Raw genomic sequence first — 13,532 nt, 5'->3', positions numbered from 1 at the left:
AACCATTCCTAAACCCAGGATTATATACATTTAATTTATGTTAGGTCAGGAGACCGGGGGAGTGGGAGAGAATGTAGTCTGTATCCCAGGCAGCAGGCCAGACCCCAACAAGCTAGCACCCATTAGAGAGGCAGCAGAGAGAGACAGACTGCAACGTTTGTTTGACTGATAAAACATGGTTTCCCATTTCCCAGAACTGTGTTTCTCTGCTAGGGTCACACTTACTCCAATATCCCCACTTAAAAGAAGTCATTCCAAAATGATCATTTGTCTAATTCATTCATTAAAATTTAAGTAGTGCACAGAGTTTGGCTAGTAGGTTAGTTTGGTTATGTATTTTTACGGAAACTGTATTTCAGTTTGGTTTTCAGCCCTGGATAATCTTGGCCACAACTGTCATGAAACAATATAAAACACTAGCCCCAGGGCAATGGCCAGAAGAACAAAGGTGATTTAAATCATACATCTATCTATACCTATCTGTTCTCCAAAGGAGAGCTTAACTGAGATGGGGAGGGAGGGGATTCTGTACAGATATCTTGTGCATCATCTCTCAAAGCCCCCGCAAAAATTAAATAAAACTGTTAACATAAAAGGCACTAAGTACATAGAATCTTCAGTTCAGAGACTTTTACTTAGGTTCAAACAGGATTAGATACTGGCTAGTTTTGTGGCTTAAGCGGCACCTTTAAGACACAGTTCCAATTCAAAAACTTTTACCTCTGTATTGTCTAAAGCTATCGAGATTTCCTTCCCCCACTAGAAAGAAAAAGAAAAATATTGTAAAAACTCTCCTGCCTGAGCTTTTATAAGTCTATGTTTCCCCTTTGTTTAAATGAGCTGCAGATCTACACAGATCGTTACAATTCATGCATTCCAGTTCAGCTAAACAGGGATGCTTGCCATTTTCCATTACATAAGTTCACGCAGCAGAGCTCAGTTAGGAACACTGCCATTTCAGCAAACATTTTTTCCCCTGCACTTTCCAGTTCCACCCCTTTACACCAAGTTTGCTGAGCATTCTTAAAGCAAGTTAAAAAAAAAAAATCTGTTAGGTTATATTTTTATAACATCAGTGCTTAGAAAGCCCCCAAGCAGAATCATAGCCCCTGCTGTGCTGTGTGTTCTACAGACTTTGTAAGAGGAGAATTTCCTTGCCCGAAAGAGTTTACAATCTTAATTTGAAACAAGATTAACAGGTAGGTTAAGCAAACAAAGGCAACGAAAGGGAAGGCAGGAACTGGCAAATATCTCTGACAGAAAGAGAGAGAAAGAGAAAAATAGAATATGAATGTTGGACATAACTGCCTTGTTGGCCTTTAAATAAGTCTCTCTTAAACCACAATTTAGTCAATTAAAGCAACCATTTGGACATGTCCAAATTAAATCCAGGCTAACTGGCTATGCTTGGATTTTAGAAGTTACGTGGCCACCTCGGCACTTGTCAAAGTTTGCTCTCTCAAAAGGACAGAGGGGATTAGTAAGAAAGATAAAAAGCTTGCCCCTACTTTGCATGAATCTTATGGTTAAGAGTATCATTATATTAAAATAAGATAGTGAACAGTCAATATATATGCTTTTATATTCCCATTTCAGAGACTTATTTGTACTTCTAACAACAGGTACAGTATCAAGGGTGTTGGTTGTAGCCATGTTGGTCTCCGCACATAGGCAGACAAGGTTCTCTGGGCAAATGTGGTATCTTTTATCAGACCAAGTAAATAGTCGGAAAAATAGTTCTTTGCAAGGTTTTGGATGCAAACATCCTTCTTCAGGCATAGGGAGAGTCTGCTGGTGTTTTGTGTTCTCCTGGATGGAACAGAAGCCAATATGCAAAATGGTACAATATCAAAAATTATGCACCATGATGATGAAACTCTCTTTCCTTAGTCTCTGTACACAGCTATCTTAGAAAAACCCTACTAGAGACTTATTCCTTGTAAACATCTATCAAAACTCAAGATGGATTACAATAACTGATACATCATATATAGACTACCTCTTCTAGAATCTTACCCTAAGGGTGGTACACTCCATTTTCATGAGGACATTAAGGTTGATCATTAATTCTGCTTTCAAGTCAAACTTTTGGGGGGCTGATTCTCAAAGCAAGTAAATATTGGAACTGACAATGAAGACAAAAAGGAGCAAACATTAAGACCAGCAAGTAGGCATCTAGCTCATGGTGCCTCTTAAATGGGCAGACACCTGCCAAATGTGCCCTTTCAAAAACTCTTCTTGCACCCCCTCCGAGTTTGGTCTTCTGACTTCATGAGTGGTCCCATTCACTTCATTGTCAGGCTGCATTTATCTGAAGGCTTTTCTCAATATTTCCCTGTTCTTGCAATATTGTTGGTGCAGCAATACCAAGAAGGACAACAATGGGAGCTCTGACATCCATTTCTGCTCTGAACAAGAGTAAGTGCCATTGACAAAAAAAAATTGCCATCGGTGGGCAGAGTGGCCTTGGTGACAAATTTGGTGATGAAAAAGAAGCTACTGGCTTTTAGCTCCTCTTCAGCTTTTCCTGTACAGATAAAATTAAATCTGAAAGTTCCCCCCGTTTTTCTACTGAGGTTGGGACCAGGTAAGAAATAAGAGAATAGTTATCACATGCAAGCTACAGTACAGAACACACACCTCACAAGCCATTTTACTTCAATAATTCTCAGACCTTGAGAAGGGAACTTACTGATGCTAACACAATCCAATTGTGTTAATAACCGAATTATAGGTGGTTGAGGGAGCAAAGTATCTAGCTAAGGCTTGCCCAACACTCCCTTTTAAAAAAAAAAAAACACTTTTAGTTATATGAATCTTTGCCAAAATTCAACCATCCCAAGATTAAATTTTCCTATTTGGGCTATCAGGTCTCCAATTGACTTTTTGAAAAGTTTGAAGAATAAACACTTTGGCTATTTCTGAAAACTGGAACATGAAAATAATATATTCTTTCATCCATGTTAAAAATTCTGAAACCTATTTTAGGATTAAGCTTGCAATCAAAAAATGGTAAAGAATTTCCAGGAAAAAAATATTTGTACAATCCTTAAATTTGTCTTCCTTGTGCATATGCTGTTTTTTCAATGGGACCTTGCTTCATTCAGTGTGTAGCCCCACACATCATTTGTGGCACACAAGCAGAGCACTTCACTGAATATCAGATTACTATATTTATTTGCATGCTTCTCCTTGATAATCTTATCCAACCAATTTATCTTCATTAGATGTTTAAGTATATAATTTCCTACTAATTCAAATTATGCCTTTTGTAAAAGGGGATACATGGAGGCATCCACATTTTATACCTCAAGAGCCAAGGCACAAAAATGAGGAGACACTCTGGAGAGCTTGAGCCTTAATTTGAGCGTACAATTTAATTCACTAAGGCCTTGATTTTTTTAAACTTCTTCACATTGTAGGGGAGAGCTGTGCTTTCGACATAATGCAGACTACAGTCTTAAATGTTCTTCCAAAACAAGGGTTTAGATATATTACATTCATTTTTGATATATGCAAATTTTCTATATTGGTCATTTTCTTTACAGGATGACTACAGAAGTGGGTCTTACAGACATAAGGTCCAAGTGACAAGTCAGCGATTGACTGAAAGAGTACAAGTGGCCCTTGTAATTTACTAGCTAAATGGGTCCCAATCTTTCTACTTTTTTTTTTCCATAAGCAAAAGTGTTCCACCCAGTGAAATAAATGGCACTACTTCTGTGTTCCAGAGTTGAAAACTTAAATCCTTTTTATATATGCATTAGGATTCCATATGTATCTGAGAACAAAGAACTCTCGCTTTAGATTCTGTGATGCATACAGTGCAATACTTCCATAATCACACTAAGTTTCCAAGGCATGGGAGGTTTGGAAAATAAGGGAAAAATATATATGTATCTGTTTAACCCAACTCTTCCTCTCTATCCTGAAATACCTGCAAGGACTCCGATGCAGCACTCAAAATAAAACCAAAAACCTGTGTCGCTTTTACTAGAGGCACAATCTGAATTAGCACAAGGACATATGTACTTAACACTGCAGGAACAAGTCAACCAAGCGGGGACCTTGGAAAGCTCCCAAATGAAACACAGTATGTAGCTTTGGGCCCAACAGAGCTGAAAATTTAATCACAACTCTTTTTGTTTACTGTTTTGTTTAATACTTTAGTGTTACTGAAGATGACAGCAGTGCTCTTCAGCTAACTGTTCCTGCAGAGCAGAAGTCAACACCTGTACAATAGCCAAGGAAAAGTGCTCTGTGATACCTTCTCAACATGGAGGGACAGGATGATCAGCCTGCATTCCTTTATTTATTATTTTCTTTTTCTATTTAACTTAGTGGGAGCTGTGCCACTGAGAATGGGAATAGATTTAAACCCTAAAAGACTAATTTCAATATCACGGGCAGAGTAGTAAATTCAGAGAGACAAAAGAGATATTTAAAGGCCAGAGAACATGTCCCCACCAGATTATAAGTAGCTTTATAAAGTCAAATTAAGAGCTCACACTAATTGATAGGGGCCCTTTAAAAGGAGTTTTACATATGTAACCTTAGTGGAAAAAACAAAACAAACAAAACACAAGCTTCAAAGTTGTGTACCTTTACAGCAGGGGTGGGTAAAATATGGCCTGCGGGCCAGATCTGGCCCACCAACTGATTGGATCCAGCCTATGGGCGGGCACACCCACCAATTGATTGCATCTGGCTTGTGGCTGCCCCTACAGCACTCTGCATGGGGCTGAGCCCTGCCCACTCCTGCCCAGGGCAGCCCAAGTCACCATGCTTCCACCCACCCTATGCCCAGATAGCAGGTGCCCAGATAGTACCAATTCAGCCAGCATGCACAGCTTCCTAGTAAGGCTGCCACCACAGCCGCCCAGGGACTGCTTGCTTCCCCGTCTCCAGTGGCTCCTCCTCCTATGCTGCTCTGAGCAGCAGGTAATGTGGGAAAGCTGGGAAGGAATGCATGCCAGGCAGCAAGTGCCCAGCCAAGCAAGGTGGGGGAGGGGGGAAAAGGAGCTGCAGCTGGGAGGCTCCTGCCCTAGCACACAGGGCTCCGGCTCCAGCTTCCGGACATCTTCCACCCACTCTGCTCCCCTCCCCCCCCCCATATATACTCACACTGACATACCCTGCCATATGCCCTCCACACAACTCCCCCCACAAAAAAGTAAGACTTTATTTTGTACTTATACAATCGCCTCCATATATGCTACTCAAAAAACAAAAATCAGGAGAAAAAAAAATATTTTTAAATAAAATTTAAATATGTAATAGAGGCTTGATTTTTAGTATACGATTTGTTTTTTAGCTTTAATTTGTTAAAATGGTATCTTCTGAAAGATTGTGTGTTCAGCACTTGACAGCTCACAAAAAGCTAGTTAAATGGCCCTCCAGCCAAAATAACTGCCCACCCCTGCTTAACAGACAGTTTAAAACAGAGAAAAGGAGCAATGCAGCAAGGGTAGATCAGACCCAGGACTTCCAGAATAGTGATAATTACTCTTTATAATATCATCTCAGCAGGGGGTTGGGGGGGGGGGGGTGAAGCTTTTCTTTCCCCAAACATGTTTATTTAAGGTCACTGTTATTTAAACCATCTACAGTGGCTTAGAGAAAAATCGAAGTCCAAAGTTTTTTTCTTTCTGCACAGTGCATTGACCCCTGAGCTCATTCATTACAGCCCATAAACATTTTACAAGGAGGTTATCAGCTTGCTAAGATAACAAATTTTATCCAAGCTTTGATAGTGCAGGGCATCAGGAAAGCTACAGAAAGGATTTTTTACTTCTAAAAGTAAAGTAAAATGTTGCACTAAGTTGCCAGGCAAAAAAAAAAAGAAAAGAAAAGAGAGGCACATTTTTCATCCCTAGAGGCTCATACTTAAAACTACTCCATATTCCAGAGCAGGAAAAGCAACATTCCCAAGATTATGTTTTCCCACATGATATCTATAGCTTTGTCTGTCACTTGTGTAAAACACATACCTTTTTTAAAGGAACTAAGAAGAAAATCTGCATAGACTGTGCAACATATTTCTAATGTCAGAATTAAAAAACAGAGAAAAATTGAATATGGGAGTAGAAACACTGCAGCACAGCATGAATAAAAAGTAAGTGTATATTTAAATGGATAAACAGCTCATCTTACCTGTGCAATCTTTCCTGAAATAGCAGATTAGGATAACTGCTCCACATTGTAAGCTTCCCATTTCTTAAATCTATTGTATTTCTATAGATGGCATTTGTTTTTGCCACCACAAAGATTACCCCTACCTACCTAGCTAAGGCTATAAAGTTGTCCCATCTATGTTCCCCCCCACTATGCTGATGGGAAGAAGCCTAGGTTTATCCTGCCCAGCTGGCATGTGTTAGTACTTAGCAGCACATTTTAGTTTGAAGAAATAATTAAAACACATGCTAGAGCCAAACCCTTCTTCCTAACATAAACATGGCCAACAAGTGATTTTTGCCCTGCTCACATAAGGTGCTTTTTACACACAGTCTGGGGGCGAGGAGGGGTGCTCTAAAGTGCTTGGAGCGTCTCATGTATTCAGTGTACTGTGCTTCAAAATGGTGGTGGTGGAGGGTACTTTTAACACCCCCACCTCCATTTTGAAGAGTGGGGATGCTGAATACAAGAGATGCCAAGGCTGCTGGAGCATGCCAATTAAAGGAAGCCCATTCCAGATTCTGGCAAGCCTTACTATGAAGAAGTTCTTCCTGATGTCTAACTTAAATCTGTACTCCACCAGTCTGTGGCCATTGTTCCTAGTTATTCTGAGGGGTGCCATGGTAAACAGAGCATCTCCTATTCCTTGCTGCTCCCCCCTTCCCTCCCATTGAGTTTGTAGGCAGCAACAACATCACTTCTCAGGCTTCTCTTGCAGAGGCTGAAGAGATCCAGGGCACTCAATCTCTCCTCATAGGGCTTTGCCTGCAGGCCCCTAATCATATGTGTGGACCTCCTCTGAACCCTCTTGAGGTTGTCCATATCCTCTTGAAGTGCGGCGCCCAAAACTAGATGCAGTACTCCAACTGCGACCTGACCAGTGTCACGGAGGGGAAGTATCACCTCCCAGGACCTGTTAGTCATGCACCTGCTAATGCATGATAACGTGCAGTTAGCTTTACTGATTGCTTAGTCACATTCATGACTCATGTTCATTTTGGTGTCAGCAATGACTCCGAGATCCCGTTCCACTGTTGTGCTGCTGAGAAGGTCCTCCCCCAACCTGTAAATGTGCTGTCGATTCTCTCCCCTTAAGTGCAGCACCTTGCAATTGTCCTTGTTGTACTGCATCCTATTCTGTTCCACTCACTTTTCCAACTTGTCCAAATCCACCTGGATTCGTTCCCTACCCTCTAGTGTGTTAACTTTACCCCGTAATTTGGTATCACCTGCGAATTTGGACAGAGTGGTAACCTCTGACGGGAGTTCCCTCACCTGCCTCTCCAGGGCTTCAGCCCAATCCCTAGGTTGTTATTGAAAGCCCTCAGGCAGCCAGTTGAAAAAAAGTTAGACATTTGCAATATTTGATCAGTAAAAGGGGATTTCATGAGGCCACGTGAAGTATTTCTGTATGGGTCCATTTTCAAAAACAACAACAAAAAAATACAGTTTTGATTTTAATAAATTATTGGCCCTATATTTCAACACTCTCCAGGGAACTCAGACTGTCTTCAGGCTGTCCCTGCTTCTTGTGTGTTCCATATACAAGAACTACTAAACTTTAGTTTATGGTCCTACAGCCCAGAAGCATTATTGTTAACAAAACAGCCAAGGCAGGAGGAGGGAGGGGGCACATTTGGAGGAGTGTAAGAATTGTTAGCAGTGTCCACATAGTGGGGGGGAGGGGGGGCAAACTGGGGGATGCCCCTGGGCCCTGCACTTGGGGGGCCCCACGGAGCCAAGCAGAGCAGTGGCAGCGTGGAGCCAGGTGGAGTGGTGGCTCCACGTCCAGCTGCTCACTACCCCCACCCATTGGCAGCAGCTTCTCCAGGGCAGAGGCTGGGGCCCCTCGTGGGCTGATTTGCCCCAGGCTCCGCACCCTGCTCAGGTTGCCTCTGCACATACCATGCTTAAAAATTCTCTTCTGTATATATTGGTACAGCTTCCACCAAAGCTAAAAAGCACTTGTTTGAGAGCAGGATTTTGCCTTTACACTTTTAATTTTGCCTCAAGAACTGAAGAAACTTTTCACTGCATCCAGAGCAACAGGACAATCCATCTCCAATTCCCATACTTCAGCTGATCCCCACACACCAACTTTCAAATGGACATGGGGGAAAAAATTCTCTCTGTTTTTTTTGGCAACCAAATTAGATTCCCTACTGCCACTGGATGAAGTAACTGAAAAACCTCGCACGCAATTTATTTAGAACACCTTCCCCTTTCCTGCCCCACCACATACTTCATTCCATTGCTTCTCCTACATCACTTTAACCCTCTCTCTCTTCTGTATATCTATCCCCTCCAATACTTGTGTCAGTTGACAAAAGCACCGTTTTGGCTTTCTTTGTTCTCTTCCTGTGTTTTGAAGAGGGGAGATTTCTGTGGTCCTTTCTTCCTGCCCACAATCTTCCAAACCTTCACCTACAAACTCTTCTCTTTCAGTTGAGGAGATGAGGATAACAAGAATGGAATATACAGGACCCACCTCATTACAAAGCTTGAAAAAGCAGGTAACTGCATTCTTTATGCTGCTTCAGGTTCAAGGATGTTAAGCTGTTGGAGGTGGTTAAGGGGAAGGGGGTGAGGGGTAGAGGGAAAAAGGAGGGATGATCTAGGGCTGAGTTTTCATTTACACAGCTATACCGGTCGGAAGAGCCTCAAGTCAGGTCCTTTAGCTTTTCAGTGATGCTCAGATACGTTGTACACATGTACTCACAGAGCACTCAATAGTAAAAAAAGTGAATACAGAACTCAAGTGTTACACTGAAGTTGCTGCAGAAGTGAGTGTGCACACGTATGTATTTTATATCAGTTGCACACTCTTTTCTTCCCCATTCTCACATGATATTTTTGCATCATACCTGAAAGCAGGTTTACAGAACTGAAAGTCTTCTCCAGTTTCCCCAGCAACACAGTAAGAAAGCAGTCAGATGAAAGTGAGGCGACATCCTTTGAACTTTGGTCATACACCACCACCTCTTGTTTGCCATCAACTTCAATCTGAAACACAAATAAGTGGAGATCAGATGACAGAAAAGATGGGGGTGGGAGGGAAAGGGACCACCAGTGCCGGATTTAGGCACAAGCTAAGTAAGCTATAGCTTAAGGCCTCACATTATGAGGGGCTTCTAAAAACAAAACAGCAAAACCTCATAAATCCAGCATGCTCGGGACCTAACACGTGCCAGAAATTTGAAAATGCCAAATTTTTTTAAACTGGCACTACAGCCGGTCACAGAGCTGGGGAGGGATGGGGAGGTAGTGGCAGCCAGTCCCAGAAAGCCACCCGCATGCCGAGCAGTGGCGGGGGGTTCTTAATGGAGGCGGCGGCAGGCACGTGCAAGCTTCCCCCGCCACTTCCGGGCTGGTGGAGTGGGGCGGGGAAGGGGAGCAGCAGCAGGTCCTGAAGCAGCAGGGGAAGTGTCAGATTTGGTAATGCTATGGGACCGTTTAAACTTGACATAGTTTAGGGCCCAAGCATGTCATAATCCAGCCCTGGGGACCCCACTATGAAAATAAATATAAAAATCACATTTAGAAGTTCTATGCTTACTTTACAGTAGCCCAAATCTCTGGATTCTACGTACAGTTTATACAGAAACCACCTGGTATTTTTTACACTTATTAAAATGCCTGACCAAACCTTCCTTTCATGCATATGTAAATCAAATACCTGCCCAGGGTTGAAGCCTGCTGTATGATAATCACTGATTCATATTTTTAGGTCACTTAAGGAAAAAAAGAAAGTCTATAGTGCCTGAAAAATTCAGATTTTACTTTTGAATGCAAAAAACAAATTTTAGTTTCTTCCCCCCGTCCTTGTGCCCCAAACAGTAGAAGAGACTGCAAACTGCCAAAGGCCTTATAAAAAAAATAAAGATAAAAATAGCCATCTACAAAAAAAAAAAACCCTCTTCATATTGAACATTTTTTGAAAACTTTTCCCAAACTAAACCCCATATAAAACTTCAAACCAACAGACAACAAAAGAATTCTTATGTCTAGATTTTCACTGCCACCCAAAATAGTAGAAACAAGCACCGACACACCTTATAAACAATATCCATACAGAGCTCCATTTTAAAACTAGACTTAGTTATATTCCCCAAGTATCATAACTCTAAAATTTTCATTATTAACAATGATTTTTTTTTCTTATCTAAAGCACACTAACCAGAAGGTGTGGGGATTTTTTTTTTTTGTAGATAAGCGATTTTCTTCCGTATTGGAACATGAAACCTTTATAAAAAGAACAACCCTTGACTAAGCAATCCCTCCTACTCTGGGACACCTTACTAAAAAGGCTTGACATTACAGAATGCAGTCGTCCTCCATCTTTTGCTAAAACCACTCATGTTAAGCAACTGGATGTCTGTGTTCATCTCTCTTACATTAGTATTTGCTGCAATTTTGCAAGTTAAACTTTGAACATCTTTGTATCTGAATTAGATAGGCATAAAAGATCATCTAATGCAAAACTGACTACAGCCTTTAAAAGGAAAAGAAAATACATGACTTTTTTACTGGAATAATCCTAAACTGTTAAAACATACTATGCATCATTAATAGATAAATGGGAAAATAGTAAATCAATTATTTGAAGAAGTTCCCCTCCAATATTTACTGTGGCCACTTGGAAGTAAACAAAGTCCTCAAAAACTGAATATATTCATTATTACTCACTGTGCCACACAGTGGTTTAAAAAAAATTGATTGAAACCTCTTATTTCCCCCCAGCCTTAAGTAAAGCAAAAGCAAGAAGAACCCTTACCTTGTGTTTTGCCGAGTGTTGAATTAGCTCTGTAATCAGCACTTTGTCCTGCTGCAGCCTCCGCTTCATAAGCTTGGAGCAGTTGATATTGATGGCATCCAAGATGTGGGATGTGTTGTATTCCACAAAGGGTCGGCTATCAATCAGAAGCAATTGTTCTGTGCCACTTTCTAGCAAAGCCACCAACCTCTCGGCAAGAATAAGTTGAGTCCTGATCATCTCATCGGCCATGACAACAATAAGGCCTCTTACCACCTCCCTCTAATTTGCAGCGATGATGTAATGGCTGTGTACTCAAAGGCTTAGCCACTCCATTGTACTGGAAGTGTATGAGGTCATGCTGGTAGTGACTGGCAAAAGAAAAGTTAAACCCATATTCAGAAAGAGCCCTCCAAATGAATGTCTCCTTCTGCTTGCAGTTGATGTGCCGTTACAAAGGACTCATTTCACAAAGCAGCCTCTCACTTCTGATTCATCAGGAGATGACTATGGAGTAGCCATTTCACAATTCAAACAAAAGATGCTTTCGGGCTGCCACTGCATTACATCATTCTTTACCTTTGCTCCAGACCACCAGATTTGTACTGGACTAAGTGCCTACAGGAAAGTGGGGGGGGGGGAGGGAGGAAAAACAACAACGGTGGGGACTGTAAGGGTGAGTAGTACACAGCATTTAAGAACATGATCAGTTCACTCTTATGCTCCGTGGGACTATTACATCTTTAAATTAATATACATCTGAAACATCACCTTCCAAACAGCTTTGGGGTATTATTATGGAAGTGCTGTCTCTGTCTATTCCAACAATCTTGCCTGTACTATTATCATCTTTTATTCAGGCAAATGTAACCAGTCTTAATTGCAAACTTTTGTTGCCACTGACATAATCTCTTCACGAGACCTTGTAACAGAATATAATGAAGAGATATTGCCTTAAGTCACAGTGTTCGTTTTCAGTGGAAAACTTAATTGGATGTGCTGTAGCATGTTACTACATTTAAATAAAAGGAGTATGATTTTGTTAGAGAAACGTGAAACTTTTTGTAAACTTAGACACTTCAAATTCTAAAACTGGTACAATAAAAAGGTTAATAATATCCCATTAGAGTGCATTTGTAGTTGTCCACTCTTCATAAATTATCTACTTTTCTGGTTGGAGAATATGGTTGAAGGAGGAGACAAGAAGAGAATGCCATTTTCAGGATATGCCCTATGCATTGATGAACTGGTCCATGTCTGCCCTGTAGAAAATTATCACATCAAGCACCTTTTCTTCTCAAGGAACAGGAGCACCTGCCTGAGAGGGACACTACAGATAGCATACGTGCAAGCTAAACACCTTTTTGGAGCAAATTAGGCCAAAACCAAGACTAGAGACCGAACGAACCCAAATTGCTTTGCTCGGAACACATTTAAATGGCCAAGTAGTGAACATTTTAGTTGCAGCGATTCAACTTGTCCACCCATTACTGCCCTACCTGAGTAGTGACTTTCCAATCTCTCTCAAATTACACTGCTTCTGGAATACCTAGAACATATATTCAGAGTTCACTGCAACTCACCCATAAGGAATGAACAGTGCTGCAAAATGAACATAATATGCCTTAATCAGCACAACAAAGCCTGCCCAACAAGCAACTGCATTCTGTAGCTTGCGTTTGGGTTTACAGTCTAATGTTCCTGTTATTTGAGGAACTGTTTTAGGTCAGTAAAATTGTGAAATATCCCTCAGTAACAAAGTGCAACCCCAGCCAATCATCTGCATGTCAGCTAGCATTAGCTTGTATTCATAGCATTAGGCTAACAAAAAGGATGGCTCAATGGCAAACGAGGGAGACTTGGCTGCCATTTCCTGCCCTGCCAATGACATCCTATGGGACCATGAGCAGGTCATTTAGCCTTTCTTTCTGGGTCCCACAGAGGAACTTGCTCATTGTGGATGCCACAAGATTAATTGTCATCTGCAATTCCTCAAACACCAGACACCAACATTAGGATGGACTCAGATGAAATATGCACATCTTCAGGGTTTAGGCATCTGGCGTTCAAGTCTTACACAAGATAATCTTAATTTTTTAATGCATCTGAGTGACAGAACAATAATCCGATGAGGATATGGTTGCAGCAATGCAAACCAGAAGAAATTATAGCAACCATGACAATGAAGTTAGTGATGACTGATGAAGAGAGCCAGATGTCTCTCATGGCAAATGTCAAGTTACCTGATGCTCAGAAAGTATTAGACACTCCAACTCTTTTGGACTTTGCAAGACAGACAATCAACTGTTCCATTTGGCTGACCTACCCTTTATTTTTGCAGTGGGTACAGATAAGAGTGAAAAGCAGAAATCTTTCATTATTTGACTCTTCTGTAATCATACGATTCTTATATAGTGAGCACTCTGAATTTATCTGCCTGCTCACAATAGAGCGTATTGTTTCCCTTTATATTAAAATGTCAACAGTCATTCTTTCTGTATTTAAAATATGCCAACCAAAATATAGTGAAATAATAACAAATCTTTCATGAATGACTAATTCATCTCACAACCAATGAAAAGACTAACTACTGATTAATAGTTAC

The 13,532-nt window shown here is 41.0% G+C and overlaps 1 protein-coding gene across 1 annotated transcript in view; it reads right to left on the bottom strand.

Annotated features, from left to right (window-relative positions):
* The window catches only part of DUSP16 (dual specificity phosphatase 16), a 47,602-nt gene that overhangs the window by 27,660 nt on the left and 6,410 nt on the right, over positions 1 to 13,532 (bottom strand). The window contains exons 2-3 of the mRNA XM_019544258.1: positions 10,949 to 11,545; positions 9,039 to 9,177 (exon numbers count right to left, since the gene is read on the bottom strand). Coding sequence (XP_019399803.1) covers positions 9,039 to 9,177; positions 10,949 to 11,179 — 370 coding nt within the window. The 5' untranslated portion in view covers positions 11,180 to 11,545. The remainder of the gene's footprint in view (positions 1 to 9,038; positions 9,178 to 10,948; positions 11,546 to 13,532) is intronic.

Source organism: Crocodylus porosus, unplaced genomic scaffold, assembly GCF_001723895.1.
Source record: "Crocodylus porosus isolate Cpor-Errol unplaced genomic scaffold, CroPor_comp1, whole genome shotgun sequence".
Taxonomy (NCBI): Eukaryota; Metazoa; Chordata; order Crocodylia; family Crocodylidae; genus Crocodylus; species Crocodylus porosus.
This window is presented reverse-complemented; position numbering and strand designations above follow the sequence as displayed.